Raw genomic sequence first — 19,438 nt, 5'->3', positions numbered from 1 at the left:
CCAGATTAACATCTGACCTACCTGAGAAATTTGTTGAGATACTGCCTGCTGCATACAGACCAAGAAAACACACCATTGTTTCCCGTAAGTGTAGGAGACATAATATTGCCCTCAGCTTTTCTGCAAGGATTTCCTTCTCCATCATGAATCATACCAAAGCTGAAAAAGAATCATACATGAGAGTGAAAAATTACATTAATCAGAAGCAAGACACAATTTGTGGCAGAAGAAACACATTACAGTCAACACCTCTGTGTTTGAATTCCACAAAAGGATGAACACATATGCATAAACCACCATTCAAATGACTATTCGGATAAAACTAGTTCCAGTTAATAGCATTCAGACTTTACTGTCATCATGTACTTGTATGATTAGAAAAACAGTCATTTTTCAAGAAAGATGGTGATGGACAGGAGCTCTGCAATGTGAGCTGATGACATGGCATTGCCATCTAATTACCAGAGTTACAGACTGTTTCAGAAGTTTTACAGTTCAACCATTAGTCTTTTTTTCATGAAATTGTGCCTATTTGTTGTATCATGAATTGCCAGTGAAAAATTCTATCTAACATCCACTTTATAGCTTTCTATGTCCACCTTGTTGGACATCCTATAACAAGCCAAGAACTGATTTTACTTGGAGTCAACTGTGTCTTGGAAGGAACTACTAGGGGCAATGGGGGCGGGGGGAGGTGGGGAGGAATATTATACTGTCTATAGTAAGTCTGCTCTGCAGATAAACAGATGATGAATTTCTTGCAAAATCATGGTGAAAGAGAAATATTCTGAAAAATTCAAGTCACAGCTATAGGTATATGTTTTTGCAGCCTTTGTCAAATGGGGCCAATCAATGCCAAAATCAGATTTATACTCCAGGTGCCCTATTTTCATGTCTCCAAAATGCAAAGTACCTTATAAGGAAAAAAAAAAAAAAGGCTAAACAAACAAACAAAAAAATGACTAATGAGTTGTGTGGATAATTGCAGCAGAGAGATTACCCCAGATTGATTTTTCCTCAATGTGCTCTCTCATCTCTCTTGTTTATAAGCAATAATAAGCAATAATAAAAGCCACACTGAAAATGATAAATGATGTGGAGCGTATGGTTATAATAAATTTAATTTTCAGACTTTATTTCACTGCTTTATATTTACTCACTGTACAGGACATCTGTGGATTTCAATGTGTTTGGAATAGAAATTTCAAAATCTGTTACTTCTACATTGTAGTACATTGGTGACTTTATGAATGCAATGTGTGCACATGCAGGGAATATCTAATTTACTGGGCACGATCCTCTACTATTTTAAATCATTGCAGGCTCATCAGAGTTGCATGCGTTGCCACCAATTGAGGATCCAAACTTTCTAAAATATATGTCTCATTCTATAAATGGACAAAAAAAAATGCCAACTGAGCAAACATGTTATAACCCTTTATAAAATACTAATTTTGTTCACATGCATTACAGCCAACGGATCCACAGTTTTAACATCCGCTCACTCAATGGGCTCTGAACTCCCAAAGGAAATGTTAAGCTTTCAGGTAAAAACACAAACTACTTAAATAAAACCATAAAAAGTGTATAGCAATTGAAGCTACTCAGTGGATGACAGTGTGATCTATACACTATACAATACCCTCTTAATAGGAAATACTTGGATTAATATATTCACAGTGGACCTCAGCACCTATAGTATGGTCACAGTTTTTCATACAGCAAGACTTTGTATTTATCTGCATCCATATTAATATGAGATCAATGCAAAACAGTCAAATCACTCCATTTATTTTACTGAAGTGGTTAGCGGTAACAATCCTACATTTGAATTGAAGTTTCTCCTAAAAATTCTGAGTTGGTACAGTCAGGAGAGAACTCTCTGAAATGACACTTGACTTTCAAAGACACACAACGGACATTTAATGAGCGGAATAAGAAAACTTCAGGAAACGTCCTGTATGCATCATCCTGTCAGATAAGAACCTTCAATAATTGCCACAGGGAACCATTTTTTCTCCAGGACCAGAGCACAGTCTGAAAGCACTTCTTAACCTGTTATATAAACACTGATGATCAATAGATGAGATCCTAAATTTTCAAAATTGCACTAAATTACCTTACACCTTGACATAATGAATCATGTACCGTTTCCAAAGCCGCATGCTGCATGCTTATTGTTAGGATTGCCAGACAATAATTCTGAGAACATTTTTCTTCCACAAATCTCTGTATCACAGAGACCAAGTTCTATCGTTTTACACTTCATATTAGGTAGTCTCAAGGACATGAATATGAACAGATGATAAGAGTTTGTACCTGAAGCAGCTGTTTTCTAGCAGATAAGATGCATTTCATTAGACAGGAGTATGGAAATATACCAAAACGCTCCATAATATAAGAATCAATGGCAGTGGTGAAAAAAGAGAAAAAAAAAAACAACCAACCAAAAAAAGTATTTAAGAGGTTCCAAGTATAATCTCTTAAAGTGAATAAAACAAACAAGAAGGAGATTAAACTACTAAAGGAGATAATTCTTGAAAAATAAGCTTTGAGCCTGATTCTCTCCCTCATACTGATCGAAGGGCATTAAAAGTCTACTGAGCTCAGTGAAACTGCATTAGTGTGCCAGGAGGATGAAGCTATATACATTTTACATATTTGGTCCCACTGAAAGCATTGGCTCAGTTCCCATGGGCTTCACCAGTAGCTGGATTATTCTTTAATTCCTTGTTTCCCCTCAGACCTGTGAAAGGGTCACTCATGTAGACATTAGGTCATAGTATATACTGTAGAGCATATCTGTACAATGAAAATTAAATAGTCCTGATTCAGTCATGCAGAATCAGAAGGATTCATGCCTTGAGCAAACAGCAGAATATAGTAGCACTGCTTTTGAAGGATATTACACGCACAAATGTTGCTGTACAGAATAATGATCCTATGTCAGTGTTTTCTCTAAGCCTTGATTTCAGGTTTGTTCCACATTGAGAAGATATATTTCTATACCACCAGTGGTTAGTTAGAATCCAACTTGAGTTATGTTGGAAGTGAAAGTCAAAAACATGTAAAAAGTTGTGAAAAGGAATTAAAAGGTATCTGGAGAAAATAGGACAGTAAAAGCTATTTGTCTTCTTTAGATCTTAATTCAACAATTCAGAGAATAGCTGAAGCTCCACAGAAGACTACCAATTGTGCTTGAGAGATAGAAGTTAGGAAAATGACACTCTTATTACCATAGAAATCAAATGGAAATCCAATGGATATATCTACAGAAAAACTAAAACTGCCACACAGGTTGTTCATAACCAATACATCAAAAAATAAAAATACAATACAAGCTCCATGGGTGTCTATAGATGCTGTCTATATTCTAATAATTGCTCTCTGTGATCCATGGCTAGCTGATTTATATTAATTGATGCTGTGTTTCCATTCACTTACACGTTTATTTATAGAAGGAGTAGGTAAGACTCATGAAAAATAACTTACTTGTGTCCAGATTCATGAGCAATTGTAAAAGCCAGTCCAAGGCCTGTATCTTCATTAATGGTGCAACTACGATATTTGCTGCACATACCACTGATAGGTGCAAATCCTGAAAGAAGGAAATGGTAGAAGAGGTTGTTCCTCTACAGAATGCTAAGTACATACATCATCTACACTGTTCCTAATAAGCCACTCCTATTGTGTTGCATGAAGATGCAAGATGGCTATCTACTTCATCAGTTTTATCATCTAAGAATTAAAGCAGACTTTTATCTGACAATAAAGGGACTCCCGTATAAGAAGTTAATGCAAATCAAACCTAAACCTCCAAAATGCACTTTACTGGTACAGATTATTCTTTAAAATAAAATAAAATAAAATAAAATAAAATAAAATAAAATAAAATAAAATAAAATAAAATAAAATAAAATAAATCAGAGTGGCTCAGAATTATTTCAAAATCTCAAATATTCCTTGAAGAGGTGACAATCCAGAAGGATGTTTTCAGAGAGCTTATCTGTCCACTTCTGCTGGGACAATAATACTGGAAATATTCTTTTTCTTCTAGGTAACTCAAAGAAATATATGTAATAATAATACAGATCTTTCCTGTTCAAGAAGTTTAACATTATATACAAAATTGGCCTTTGTTATTTGAAAACATTTCAGACTCTGTGAATCAAGATGCTGCATCCACGAGTTTCTCAGAATGTGTTTTCTTATCATACCTAAAGTATCACAAGGCTCGTTTTTCCAAGAGCAGATATCAAAACCCGTAAGCAAGATGGCATGGTCATGGCGCTTTCCATTCTTCCCAACCAGAGCAGATTGCCATTGACAAAAGCTGTTCAGTGACTGGTCTGCATGGTGGTTAATCAGTAATCCACCCTGTAGGTATTTCACAGACACAGAAAGAAGGTGCTTTCATCAAAACTTGAGAAAGGTGCTTGAAGGAAGAAGAGTTGGTTAGGGAAAAGAGAATTATTTTTGTTTGCATTTTTTCTATGTGAACTTATGCAATCCTGTATTTACTATTTGTGATGACCAATTCAGTTGATGAATTAATCTATTAGAATTATAGAATAAAACTGAAGCATTCACCAGACACAGATATTTTCAAAGTCAGCAGTTGAAATACAATAAATAGGGATTTGATTCCTGATAAAACTGAATACCAAAATATTTTTAACCTTGTGATTAAAATTTTTGGAGATTTTGGTGAAGGAAAAATATTATGCAAGTAAATTAACCCATCAAAAGTTTTTCTCATCAGGAAAGATTTTTTCTTCTTTTCTTTCAGGACCATTGCCAAAAGAATCAGCTCCATTCCGACCTTCTGTTACATGCTGTCTATGGTTTGGAACTTTTGTCTCTTTCTCTCTTCTGTTCATCCCACTGGAGAGCCTACTTCAAAACCTACAAGTAGATTTCTCATTCCAGCCTTCTCCAAGAAAATGTTGGAAACTGTTAAGTTTTATCTTATTGGATGCATTTCAAAGTTTCTAAAGAACATTTATATGAAAATGAAGGTTTTAGTATGAAAAGAAAAAAGGAAAAGCAGTGACATCTAGAAAAGAATTTTTGAGCTTTTTGTGATTTCAATCTTCTTCTCACACTTTATGTCATAAGAATGACAAAGACTTCTAATGAAAGTTCATGTACATAACAGAGGAATATCCAGTGTTCCCTGTGAACAGTATCAAATGAAGTACACACCATGAAAATCCTGATACAACTTACAGGCTCTTGTTCCAAAAGAAGAAGACTCACAACAATGATGTTTATGTCACTTCCAATTGTTCCATCTTTAAACAAACTGGAAACCTGTAGTGATTATTGAAAATGAAATATTATCTACATGTATTAAAAAATATTTTTTAAATAGACATATGTATTGAGTTATCACATCCACCTTCATTTTTCAATACAAGTTAATGGAATTATATATCTTTTAGGATTAATCCAAAAGAGCTTAACCCAGAATTATGCCCCAAACCACTCCACTTATTCAAAACACTTGAAAACTTGATTTCAGTGGGCTTTGTTCTGTCCTTGTTCTCGTAGATCAAGTGTAATCAGTGTTAAAGTTCAAGTTTTGAAGAAAAAATTAAAGGAGAACAAGGCCACAAAGGAAAATGTATTTCTAGTTATATTATTTTTCTCAAAATAAATTTGCTTTCTCAATTTTTTGTTTCAAGGAGTGACATCAGACTAAACAGATTAAGACTCGTGAAACTAAGTAAAAGTTTCAGTTTCAGCATACATGATTTCTTTGTACTATACAAGATATATTTTAAAATTTAACATTTGTAAATATTCTCCAAACATTTATATTTTTTTTACCCTACAGTAGTGTTGTCAGAGCTGTGATAATCCAAAAAAAAAAAAAATCATTATAAATAGTTTTTTGGCCTAAGTAACACATTGTATGAGACTTGAAGAAGAGCTTGTCTATGTTGTGCCTGCCCTTTCTGGTATCACCATTTGTCTAATGAAAGATACTCTGACATAACAATATTTCACAGGGAAAACATACTTCAATGACATCAGATCTTACCATATTCATAACTGTTAAAATGTATGTTGTTACATTTTCCTTGCCGTGTTTCTCTAACATTTTTTTATCTGCCACAACAAGGGTTTCAACATTTAGACTTCCATTTTTCTGAATTTTAGCAGATGACCTTTTGAACCTAGCAGAAGTCCCATATTCATCTGAGCGAATGTATGTCTCTTCTGTGGGTGGCTTAGGTGCATCTAAAAAGGAAATAAAACTCAGTTTGGGGAAGGATTCAGATCACCCATGATCAGTTTCATCAGATACGGAAGTAACACAGGTTTAGAGCCATATTGTTTTTACAGCATATGATTTAATACTTATGAGTAGGAAGTTCTTGTATATTTATGAAACAAAAAAAAAAGATTAATTCTTCAGGGTAGGATGGCTATAGGGGGAGATGGAAATAGGAGAAAAAACATGTATTCTGTAAGCAGTTCAAAATAAAGAATTAATCTAATAAATTGGTAGCATCTGTGGGAAAAAAAAAAAAAAAAAAAAAAAAACAGAATTTTTAACAGAATACCTACATATGTCCTGTCCTTTTGATAACATCTAGAAGTGTTTGGCATATGCTACTTACATAGCAGTTGATGAAAAAAAATCCTTTCCACAACAGACGTCCACCACCAGAAAGGAGATATACCATAAGTGTCCAGAAAGGAGACACACCACAATTAAGTTCTATTCAGTGGCAAATTTGCAACTGACATTGCTCCTGCTGGGAATGTATTTATTTAGCATAGGTAAATGTCAGGAAACAGCAATCAAGGCTTGACAACAGGATATGCGCATCCAGCCTGCACACACTAATGTTGGGGTGCACTTTTTCCCTCTGTGCTTGTATAGCTTGGTCAATGTCAAAGTCATGGCATGGTTTCCAATCCATTTCTTCAGAGAGACCGAAACGGGAAAGGAAATCTATATTCTACATCCTATAACTCTCCAATTGCTCATTGATTCTTTCACCTAAAGCTACGCTGCTTTGGCACTAAGAATTAACTCAAAGGCCACTTTTTAAGGCCATGCTAACTATTTGGATAACAGTACAGTTTGTTTGTTTGTTTGTTTGACATGGGATGTAACATGAGGCAAGTGAAGGAGCCTCAGGTAATTCAAAAAATCTTGCCTGTGCCTCATCAGAAAGTTAGTCCAATGACAGAGCATCTCAAGCTGGGAAATCAGGAATACCACAGAATGGACAACAGAAATCTGCTTTCAAGAATTAAGTCACGCTGAACTCTATTTAACATTGCAAGTGACTGTATTAGTAAGATTTGAAAACACCACTCATTATAAAAAATTATCCTTTACAAGTTCAGAGAACTCCTCTTCTGGAAGCACGTCAAAACATGAAGACCTGCCTCACCCAAAAGTAAAGCACTCAGTTCAGGGCACATCAGTTTCCATGTTTTGAAAGCAATATAACTTCAAGGCACTTGACTCATAAAAAATGGTGCTTATATTTACATGTCCTGTAGACTGATCCTCAAGCAGTGGAGTTTTGTTCTTGGATTATCTTCACTGCTACTTATAAAACCTATGCAGCAATATGTTTCAAGCATGATTTAATGACTACAGTCCAGTGAATTCTCATGATCTAAAAATATTAAGATTGTGAGGCAGAGTTTGAAAGATTAACCGACTTCTCTAGTGCTTACAGACTGACAACATAGGAAATTTCAAATGACGATGAGATGGACAAACTACATTTATGATCTTAGAAGTGGCAGCATGCTCATCCCTTTTTCTGTTCAGAAAACTTGGATTCATTCTTAAGTTAGGATAAATTAACTTGACTATAGGCAGTGTTAATAGCAGAGGACTGTCTTCTGTACCACTGCATACTCAATTCTTACACCTTTATTTATTCAATCTAAAGTTTTCTGTCTGAGGTGGCTGGACTGGATGTTGCTAAAAATTTCAAATTAATATGATTCCAGATCTCAGAACAAGACCAAGAAAAAAAAAATCAAAACAACAACAATAAATAAATAAATAAATAAAATTTTCTTCTGCATCCCTTATTTGCCCCTACTCAACTAAATGATCACATGTGATTATATTTGCAGGATTGCATTGTATTTGGTGAACACAAGAGAGGTTTGTTTGATATATTAGCTAAGGCTGGGTGTAGAACTAGGTTGTGTTTTTTTTTTAACTCCTCCTCCCTTTCAGAAGGTTGCAGGTATGTATAGCATGAGGTGAAAAAATGCAGGATGTGAAAAGAAAGAGTTGCATGGTTAAGATAATTAAAGGAAATCTTGTTTAATTGTATTTTAACAGTGCCTCTGACACCAAGTTCCTAAGTGATGATGGATAAATCACTTACACTAAACTCAGCACAGATGGATGCTAACTGTATGTTCTTCATTTACCAGGAACCCAGCTCAAAAATCCAGCTAAAATCTCATGGCTCTAAGTGGAATCACTAAACATACCAATAAACATACACAATTACAGGAGTATATATTCTGATAAGTATGTTAAAGGAAAACTCAGCTTATTGATTTAGTATCCAGCAGCAATGGTTATTTTTGACATCTCCTGTGTCTCTGGAGTCCTGCTTCTAAGACAGGAATAATGATAATATCTTTTCAAATCCCAGGAGGTTTTGAAAATGCAATAACCAAAATGTGTTAATTTATTACAGGGACCAGCATTATGTAAAAACTAAACACATGAATAATTCTGAATTTGGACAAGCAGTCATGGGGGGTACAGCAAATAAGGAATAAGACCACAGTGGACAATGTAAATAAAATTAAATACTGCAGAGCAGAATAGCTAACTTAGCACCATTTTGTTTGCTTTGAAGCAGGCATCAGGAAAAACAGACAGGAGCGGGAGGGAGTATGTAATGAGGTAGCTTTGACCTGCATCAGAATGCAAATATTTACGGTTGGAATCACAGACTTCTGCATCTAGCATTTGAGGTCTAGCTTTCAAATCAGTGAGGACAAGGATTTTTGAAGAAGCAGTCACTTTTTAAAAAGCAGTTATCTGGCTTCAGATAGGCCTCAGCCTCAGCCATCTTTTCCACTACCTCCTTTCTCGTTCCTTCCTTTCTATTTGTTTTTCTCTGTCTTCCCTACATGCCTATTGGAAAAGGAACCTGCTCATTTTCTCACAACACAAGCAAGTTGGAAGAATGTAACTAGACTGACAATATTTTCAATACTGTGTGCAATCCTGGAGACCCTCCTTAAGCAACTCAACTTAGAAGCAGATCAGTTTGCAAAGAGAATCAACTGAAGACTGTAAGTACAGATATAGGGTCCAAGGGGGCTCTAAAATGTTCAGAAATTTGAAGGCCAAATGAAGGAGTCAGAATAGATCTTGGCAGGATACTATGCTCCAATATGTTTTTTAGGAGGTGGCTCCAAAATTTTATTTAAACAATTTACGTGGGAGGTTCTTTTTGAAAATCTCAGTTGCTGAAACTTTCATTATCAGATGGTGAGCTCTGAAAGATTTATTCTCTGTCCTCTCAGAAAGTAGTGATTTGGAAGGCTTCTCCTCCACCTTCAAGCCTAATTAATTCTATTTCCCCAGACTAACAGAGAACAGAGAACAGTTTAAGGACTTGGCAACCCTAACTATGCAAAAGCAGTGATTTAAAACAGAAAGGCTTATCAAAAACTATGGTGATGTCAAAAAAATCAGATAAGGGATCTTTTATAGTAGGTAAAGTAAATGAGAACTAAACAGTGATCTGATGGCTTAATAAAAAAAAACAAACGATGACATCAATTTAAAGAATCATATTTCCCATATCTATTTCCCTTTATAGCCATACTATCCTTAATTATTATGTCTCCATCACATAGGTGACTATGAACTGCACCTAAGTATCACCATACAGTCTCTAAGAGGCACTATCTCAAACAAGGAGAGAAAGTTTCCTTACATACATTTCTTGCGACGTCCACAAAAATGTTGCTTTTGAAACCTTCCAGGGTGGTAACCATTCACTTGAGCATGATACTTGTGGGAAGTGTGAGTTCTGTGATGACCAAGAGAAAAGTATTTGGGATTGGACTCTACTGTGTACCGGTGCACCTTCTCTTCTGCTGTTCGTTTATATAATACATGAGGATGGTGTCCAGCAGGTGATGTGTAGTTGTGCTCCTGTGCTAGCTGCTGAGGTAACGGAGATATAAGGAACTCTATCTTCCGTGTCCTTATCAAACCCGACTAAAAAAAAAAAAAAAAAAAAAAAGCAGAAATTAGAGGAAAGACTGTCGAAGTTCACAGCTGGAACATGCTAGCTCTTAAAGTGATCTCCCTCCAAAGCCTCTAGACAAACTGAAATGTACTCCTTTAAAATACATTTACTCAAGATTTAATCTAGATAGTCTTCCCAATTACATATGCATTGTTGCACTTTGAAGACAACCAGGTGTTATGTTTGGTAACACAGAGAACAAGCCTGCTGTACCCCACCACATTAGCATAGCACCTTCACACATTGTCGTGACTAATTTTGTAAGCAATAATAATCCAGACATAAGGTTACTTTAAGTAGAAACCTATGCACGTTATGGTACAGCAGTGCGAAGTTAAAGCATCTAAAAATTTTAGTATCATCATTCAGTAATCAAGTTCCAGCAATCTAATCAACATAAAGCAGTTTATATTTTTTGCCCTCATACAAATGAAAACTGAACAGTGAAATCAAGTATCTTAATTATCTTCCTTTTTGGATCCCTAAAAGACAGAAGTGAGTATGGGAAAAGTATGCTGTATTTTTCACATAGTATCTATGCATAAAACTGCACATGTGATGAAGTGTTTCCAGGATCAGGGCCAGAGAAATGCGGGTGGCACTGAGGAAGCATTTCCATGCAGCTCATTAATCAGTTATGATTTTATTTCATTTCTCGGTTTTGTAAAACACGTTGTAATAAACACTCCTTTTTACCAAGTCAAAAACCACGAAGTTTCATCAGGTAATTCTGTTACATTATATACATAATACTAGATACAGATTTTTGTTTTGGATCAGTGGAGCTCTACCATGTGCCAATACCCTCCTGCCAAAACTGACATCCCATGAGATCTACATTTCTCTAATGCTTCAAAAAAATATGTGCAGACAAACAAATGTCAATTACAAACCATCTTATCCGACATCTTAAGTCCTCAAAGCTCATGATTCTACCACCTCCTTCCTCAAAAAGCATTCTTTGAAAACGTACATATTAGACAGGTATCACATACTCCCTTCTGAAACTGATGCTTTATTTAGCTTAAATTCCTGCATCTAGAATGCCAAGGATATTCAAAAGAGAGTAAATTTTAATGACTAATACAAGCACTGTATTTCTTAAGGATTTGGGAAATTTTCTGCACTTTCAGAACTGTTTCCCATAAGGAAAACTCAACAGAACACGTAAAGAAAGTGAAAATAGATAGCTACATGTAAAATCTTCACAGCTTTCTAAGCTAATGCTAAAATTGACTTTAAGTCCCGTTAAAAGATTTATCAGAGATATGGAGGTACTCCATAGTCTATAGTAAGACACTATGCCCTCTTCATGGAAATTCACTTCTGTCTTTCCAAATCGATAGTATCTTCACAGTACTCCCCAGTATAAGTATTTTTCATTGGGTTTTAATAGTAGTGCTCCTAAAATAGTACCATGATCTTCATTTTGACAAGAGATTACATATTATGAAATTAGATGATCAAATTGCTTCCTGAAAAATTATATGAACATTAAAATAGATGCTATTCTGATTAACAATTTACCCCCTCTCCTCTCTTCAACACAAATTCATAATTATCTTTGTCTGTATCTACTTAATCACAGAATCACGGAATTTCTAGGTTGGAAGAGACCTCAAGATCATCGAGTCCAACCTCTCACCTAACGCTAGCAGTCCCCACTAAACCATATCCCTAAGCTCTACATCTAAACGTCTTTTGAAGACTTCCAGGGATGGTGACTCCACCACTTCCCTGGGCAGCCTGTTCCAATGTCTAACAACCCTTTCGGTAAAGAAGTTCTTCCTAACATCTAACCTTAAACTCCCCTGGCGCAACTTTAGCCCATTCCCCTTCGTCCTGTCACCAGGCACGTGGGAGAACAGGCCAACCCCCACCTCGCTACAGCCTCCCTTGAGGTACCCATAGAGAGCGATAAGGTCGCCCCTGAGCCTCCTCTTCTCCAGGCTGAACAAGCCCAGCTCCCTCAGCCGCTCCTCGTAGGACTTGTTCTCCAGGCCCCTCACCAGCTTCGTCGCCCTTCTCTGGACCCACTCAAGCACCTCCATGTCCTTCTTGTAGCGAGGGACCCAAAACTGAACACAGTACTCGAGGTGTGGCCTCACCAGAGCCGAGTACAGGGGGACGATCACCTCCCTAGCCCTGCTGGTCACACTGTTTCTGATACAAGCCAGGATGCCGTTGGCCTTCTTGGCCACCTGAGCACACTGCTGGCTCATATTCAGCCGACTATCCACCATCACTCCCAGGTCCTTCTCTGCCTGGCAGCTCTCCAACCACTCATCTCCCAGCCTGTAGCTCTGCTTGGGGTTATTGCGCCCCAGGTGCAGGACCCGGCACTTGGCCTTGTTGAACTTCATGCAGTTAAATATTCTAAATATTTAATATTCTAAAGAAAAGTTAAAATTGCCCCTGATAAATAAGAGAGAGACAACATTGACAAGAATTTAACTTTCCTGCTTAATGCCATAAGTTGGCATATTTCAAATGTCAAATTGTATTTGGTAATGGCAAAGTACTTTCCTGTAGGGAAGAAGACTAATATTTTAATCCTTACATTTTGTGTCATTAAACAGTTTAAAAGTGGTTCTGAGAGGCAGTCTTTATCTGCTAGAGGGCACTGATACCTGGTCACTGCCTTTTTTTTTTTTTTCTGATGTAAAACATAAATGTAGTAAATCTGGTTTTTATTTCCCCATTTTAAAGGTTTCCACATCTGAAATTATTCCTGTAGGATTAATTTTGTAAATGATTCAAACCATATGGAACAAAGAGTTTTCTACATTTTCCTGTAAGAAACTATCCCTGATGTACACCAACTTCTACCAAACGTAGCCCCAAATGTAATTTCTATATTTAACATTATAAGGGTAGGTTGAGAATTCTGGAAAAAAAAAAAAAAAGGAAAAAAAAAAAAAGGAAAAAAAAAAAGGCAGACTGAGTTGTGGACCCTGTACTGCATATTGCCGCACTACTTCATAGGCTGTAACTGACTTGAGTGCCTCACAAAGGTATTCACTTTTTTTTTTTTTTCCTCAGCAGAAATGAACCCAAATCTCCAATAAGTCTTTTTTTCTTTGTGTTTTGCATCACACATGTCCTCCAAATTGAAAAATGTTGTGAGAACGAAAGATATCTTCTTTTGGTAACATCTACTTTTATGAAGTTGTCATGAAGAAAGGGGAAGTGCCACGGAGCAGCCTGGTTACTCACTAAATCACAGATCATTTTCCATTTCTTTCAGGTATGGGATGGTTTCAAGGATTCACATTAAAATAATCTCTTCAGTAATTCAAAAGTAATGCCAAGAATGCTGACCTGGCTTCTGACAGAAATGTACTCCTCTGGATTGGTGCTAAGTGGGCAATTGGGCAATAACAACCAGATGCTTTTCTTGCAGGTTCTTGAATTTTAGCCTTAGGTAAAGTAAAATGGTCTACGGCTATGGTCATGTTGTCTGGAAAATACGCCACCTAAGAAATCCCAGAGCACACAGGCAGGATACTAGCACAGAATCTTCTTTTCTAACCTCATACTGCCAAGGAATTCCAGCTCCTTGAAGAAGGCCAGGTTTTGGCTAGTCTGTACTCCTGGGCAGTGTAAGTGTTAAAAAAAAATAAAAATGTGTTCTTTGGAATTTTTCCTACAAATACACGAAACATCACTGTAATCTGCAACATGGTTCACCAGATCAAGTATTTCAGTAGATTAACAATTACTGTCAAAATTGTCATGGAAATTTTATGCATTAGGTTTTTGTATTGCCAGCATAGCTTTAAGTATACACGTGCTTATCCTTGAATCAGAACTCAGTAATACCTTTCCATTAATTTTGATGGGTTTGGGACCTGACAAAAAGAGGATTGGATAGGTCCAAACTCCATTTTTTTCTTCAGATTCTCTGCGATCATAACACTATGAGAGGAAGCAGGCTGATCAAATCTACCATTTTTAGTAAGCCTAAACAACACAGCATGAAAATGACCTATCTATCTAAACAACACAGCATGAAAATGACTCCTATCTATTCCCTCTTCGCTCTCCCACTGTGGTTATCACTAACAATAGCTGTAACTGTGAGAACAGGGTGGAAAGGAAAACCCAAGAGACTGCTCAGTTGGAATTTGCTGTTCTTTTTTCTTCCCTCACAACACATATTTGCTCTTTCTGTAAGGGATATTCCATACCATTGGGAAGTAAATTGAAAGACATACGTTGATCTGTGTGGATAGCAAATAATTCTGAATCAGTAAATTAGAGGAACTTGCAGTTTGTTTGCAGACAAGTTGAGAAGAGATGAGAAGGCAACATTCCCCACACTCATTATTTGTTATGAAGCGTTTTCTTAGCTCTGGGCAAAAGGAATTTTCACACTGGAATACGTCTTTGTAAAATTCCTCGGTATCAGGGTGCTATCACCAAACTAAGGAACTTGTTCCATATTCTCAGTATAGTTCAAAAGAAGGAAGAATCTCAAAATGAAATTTAGACAAGGGAAATGATAATAAAATACCTGCTTCAAGATTTTTTTTTTTTTTTTGATAGATTATAAACTGAAGAATAGGAGGAATGCTTTAAAACATTGAAAGTTTATCTTAGCTATTCTAAACCAGGTAAATCTTCCATAATTTCAAATCCACATAAAATGTTTTTTAGAATCCAACTCTAACAAACCTGTTTCTATCATTTGCCTTTTGCTGAAACCACACAAAGGCTGCTCCCATTCGTCTCCCCCTGTGTTCTTAGATTCAGAGTGAACAATCTGGGAGCTTACTGGTTTGTAAATCTAATTCATTCTGATGTTTCAGCATCTCCAAAAAACAGACCCTCCATAAGGAACACAGCACTGACAGTGAGAGACATACCACACAGAGGATTTTTCAAAACTTGTATTTCTTGCCTACAACAAGAGAAAGAGGTTCTAAGATAATAAAGAAACCCTTGCTCTACACTGGAAGAGCTTCATGGCTGTGGGTTCTCTGTTTGCATACAAGACATTTTCATTAAATGCTAATAAAATTAAAGGCAACAGCTTGGCCACATGCATAATAAAGTTGCAGGAGTTTCATAATCCAGATGCAAAATACAAATAATGAGGTAAGAAGCCTAATGAAATGAAACTGATAATTAAAATCTATGAATGAATTAACTGCAACGCCGCTGCTAAAGAAAACTACTTAATAATGACTGACACAAAACTGAATTACAATTTGTACAGACAGGAATATCTCAGCTAAAACAAGTGCTAAAGAACATGTGCATGTACTGCCTAAGCAATACTTCTCATTTCCAGAATGCTTTATTCAATGTTATAAGTATATATATAAAACCGAGAGTGCTAGAAACATTCTGTCTAAACTGGTAGCAGCTAAAACCATGGCCAAAGAAGTTAATGATGTCTATACCATTAGGTGAGTGTGCATGTACTCAAAATGAAAAATCTCTCAAAAAGCAGAGTTAAATGTAGTTTCACACCCGTTAAAATGATTCCAAATATTCACACAAAGTTTTAAAAGACTTGACAAAAGGCCAACTGAAATTGGCATAAACCTTCCCACAGACATCAGTGGACATTGATCCAAGACTTCTGTTGTGTTATTAGCCAACTGTCCAGCACACAAGTCATTGATTCAAACATCTTAACGAGAATTACAGCACGTATCACAGGCACAAAGTACAGCTTTTAGTTCTACTTAAAATAAATAAAAACGTAAATGTAGAACTTCCTTGAAATTGATAGAATAAGAATAGATGACCTAAGAACAATAGTTGCTGGTTATTTAAAATTATCTGAGGTCCACAACCACAAGTTGCCTCTATATCTGGAATTCACTTTACAGTATTTTGGGACCATCACGTGTCACAGCATACTGCCGCTTTTCTCCTCTTCATAGTGAAAACTCATGAAATGAGCTTAGCTACAGTTCATTTTAATTAAAGCCAAACTCTTGTTTTCTGCCCTGATGTGATGCTAGGTTTCTGGTCCTTTAGCATCGCAAAAGACCGTTCTCCACCTTGCTGGAGGAGGGCCTCCCCTAGCTCATATGTCCCACCTGTGAGAATTTTCTGACCATTTCCAGTTCTGGAATCATCAGCATCTTAGAAGCAGAAAGAGGGAGATGAGTCCCTTCCATCGGGTTTTATAGGGTTAGTGGTAGTCCCTTTATGAAGTATAGATATGCTCTTCATGTTTGAGACTAGCCCTCCATGCAGTCTGCATGTGGTCCAAGGCAGCTGGAGGCAAGCCAGCTGAGCAATGTAGCTGCTGAGAGACTGGGCTTATTAGCTCAAACTCAGCATAATGTTTATGTGTCTACACGGTATTTTGTAACAGAGCTAGTTCTTGGCCAGCAGCTTGGAGAACAGCAATGGTGATTTCAGATCCATTTCAAATGCATGATCAGAGATGGCAGTCCCCCATGCATATACCAGCAGCCTGCTACAAAATCCCCTCAAGATGACAAAAAGTGCCAGCTGCTTAGAATGAGGTTTGGGTCTAGCCTTGAAAAGGGATATACAGTTTTCTCACACATGCCATGAATTTTTCTTTCCTCCAAAGCCAGGATATTCAACCAATACCAGTATAAGGCTGTTCAAAGCAATCCCACATCTTGTGGGCAGTCTAAATCAATGTTTCTTAAGAGAATGTGTAATGAGGAAGACTCACCTCTTCGGATAGGTTAAGGTGGTAGAATGAAAAATATGTAAGACTATAACCTTACTACAGTCATAAGCAAAACTATTTCCAAGAATTATAGCCAGCAGTATAGTACAGAGTGACCTGAAATAGTAGATACCTGATATCGCTAACTAACTTTTTGAGAGATGGGTTATTGAGCACCTCTCAGGTTAGGGTCAAAATGTCAATACCCTGGAAACTATAATCAAAATGAGCAAATTAAGATGTGAAATCAGGCAGAAAAAATACAAGCAACTTATCTGGCAAAGCAGAATGAAGGAGCTGAGTTATGGGAAGTGTTGCAGAGGTGAAAGATATCTTTACCCATGGGAAGCAGCATGAGCAAACAGCCAAACCAATGGCAGTAAATCATGGTAATTAAAGAAGTTTGTTCCCTCTCTGCTATGACCTACAGCCCCTTTTCTGGGTGGTAGCTGCAAAGGCGACAGCCGTGGCAGCTAACAGAGTTGAAGTGTATTTTGCCTCCGTATTTTGTTTCTGTTCCCCTCAGAAGGGCATTTCATACAGATGCACCCATGTTACTGAAGCACTGGGTGAATTAAACAAGGTTCTGAGACACAGCAACAGGGACGCGATCCATGATTTTCCAACATAAAGTGACAGGTCTGCCCCCCTAAATCCATCCACAGGTTGTTAAATAAATCTCCAACTTTTAGAGTGCTAAGCACCCAGGAGCTCCCACTGAACTGAACATTGTCTCTGAACTGCAAGCATTTCCAGAGTGCTTTTATAACAATTTGGGAAAGAATATGTTCTGGGAAACTAGTGAGAATGGACTCTCATGAGGTTTCCAATAATACACATGTATTATTGAAGTCAGAGATCCCACGAGTAAAACTCAGAGCATTTTCATTTTTGATCCTGTCCCAAACCAGGCAGCACAAAGTCATGCGAACACACTAAACAAAAGAGAATTTAAGTTAACTAAACTATTCCCTAGCTTTTATGTTTGCCAAACAAATTCACCCATTCTTCAGAATAGCATCGAGTCTGTAGATGGGCAGTTACTGAGGACTATCCCAGAATCAGAAAGGTACAAATGTAATGTTTTATTGGTCTGAGGCCCTGGCTGATGTGGATAACCTCAGCAGACCTTTACTGATTTTCACCAGATTGCAATATCTGGCTCAGTACCACACCAAATGTTTAGGTTAAGTTAATGGACTTTATACATACTATTTTTATTATGAAAGAAGCATTAGAATCACTGGTTGTCTATTTCAATTTGAGAGCTCTCAGCTGATCACGTTTCTGTATGTTCTAAATGACCCACAAAATAACTGAGTTTATTCTGTTTTCTAATATATAGATTTCTTGCAAATGTAAAATGTTAGGAATTCTTAACAACATAACATTTTACTATCAGAGGATCTGACAGAAGGAGAGTAAGACATTTAAATTGCCAATCTGAATTAGTCATGAAAGACTACTCTGTTTGGCTGCTCTAAAGAATTGCTATGCAGAACATGCAGCAGTTATTAAAACGAGGTAACAAAATTGCATGTCTTTAATTATTCCTATATGAACAAAGACAACATTATATCTGAATAGTGCCTTTGTATTTCTGCAGTTGACTGAACTTGTTTAAAACATCTTTATGCAATCCTCTGTCAACAAATGGCAAATAAGGAAATACTCTTATTTGTTCCTCCATTGAAGGTAATAGAACCAGTCACATTGGTATTTAAATGTATTAAATTGGTATTTATTGCAGGGTAATGAGATATTCTAGAACTGACACAAATCTGATTGCTTTGCCAAAGATTAAATACTTGCTTATATATAACTGAGCTTCCTCATTTCTCATATTAAAAAACAAAACAAAACAAAAAAACAGTAGGCATCATAAATGAACAGAAGAAAAGTACTAATGTAAAGTACAGCATTATGACACAAACTACAGTTTAAATTAAGTGTTTTGCCAAGTGCATTCAAGATCACTTCGTTAACGATTCCATCAGTATGGGCACTGACTGTTTGGCTCTTTGGCTTGTTACAATGGTTCTGGAAAGCAGTTAGCTAAAACAAGCTGCTTGAATTTAGGCTTGGTAGCTGTACAAGCAGTTGGGTATGGCCTGTTTAAGCAAATCCCTGCAACTGTAAGATAAAATCTAGATATTTTATTAGTTATGACAGCTCTGAAATCCATCACAATGCAAACAGGAAACAGCAGGATTGTTTTATGAATGCATTTATGCTTCACTTTTCCTAAAAAGAGGCAGCCCGTACTTGTCATGTGCCGTCTTACAGTTGATTAGTTACTTATGGTACACCAAGTGTAACAGGCCAACTGTCTTCAAAAGGTAGCTCAGTTAGTCCCCTAAACTAGCATTGCATGTAACAGAATTCGTTGCCTGCGAGAGGAGCCCTACCTTTAACTTTGAAGCATAGGAAGTGCAGCCCTCCCTGTCCTCCCATAAAAGCACCATTTATATTCCTCTTAAAGCTCTGAAATGTGACT

At 36.7% G+C, this 19,438-nt stretch overlaps 1 protein-coding gene across 6 annotated transcripts in view; it reads right to left on the bottom strand.

The window, feature by feature from the left end:
• The window catches only part of ADAMTS18 (ADAM metallopeptidase with thrombospondin type 1 motif 18), a 79,552-nt gene that overhangs the window by 40,347 nt on the left and 19,767 nt on the right, over positions 1 to 19,438 (bottom strand). For 5 of the 6 annotated variants that reach the window (XM_084533385.1, XM_084533386.1, XM_084533389.1 and 2 more), the window contains exons 4-9: positions 9,961 to 10,243; positions 6,047 to 6,246; positions 5,230 to 5,313; positions 4,218 to 4,377; positions 3,493 to 3,598; positions 22 to 159 (exon numbers count right to left, since the gene is read on the bottom strand). In XM_084533385.1, coding sequence (XP_084389511.1) covers positions 22 to 159; positions 3,493 to 3,598; positions 4,218 to 4,377; positions 5,230 to 5,313; positions 6,047 to 6,246; positions 9,961 to 10,243 — 971 coding nt within the window. Of the gene's footprint in view, positions 1 to 21; positions 160 to 3,492; positions 3,599 to 4,217; positions 4,378 to 5,229; positions 5,314 to 6,046; positions 6,247 to 9,956; positions 10,244 to 19,438 lie in introns of those variants that run through there. The other variant, XM_084533390.1, reaches the window with a different exon arrangement.

Source organism: Aythya ferina (assembly GCF_964211825.1).
Source record: "Aythya ferina genome assembly, chromosome: 12".
NCBI classification, from domain to species: Eukaryota; Metazoa; Chordata; class Aves; order Anseriformes; family Anatidae; genus Aythya; species Aythya ferina.
This window is presented reverse-complemented; position numbering and strand designations above follow the sequence as displayed.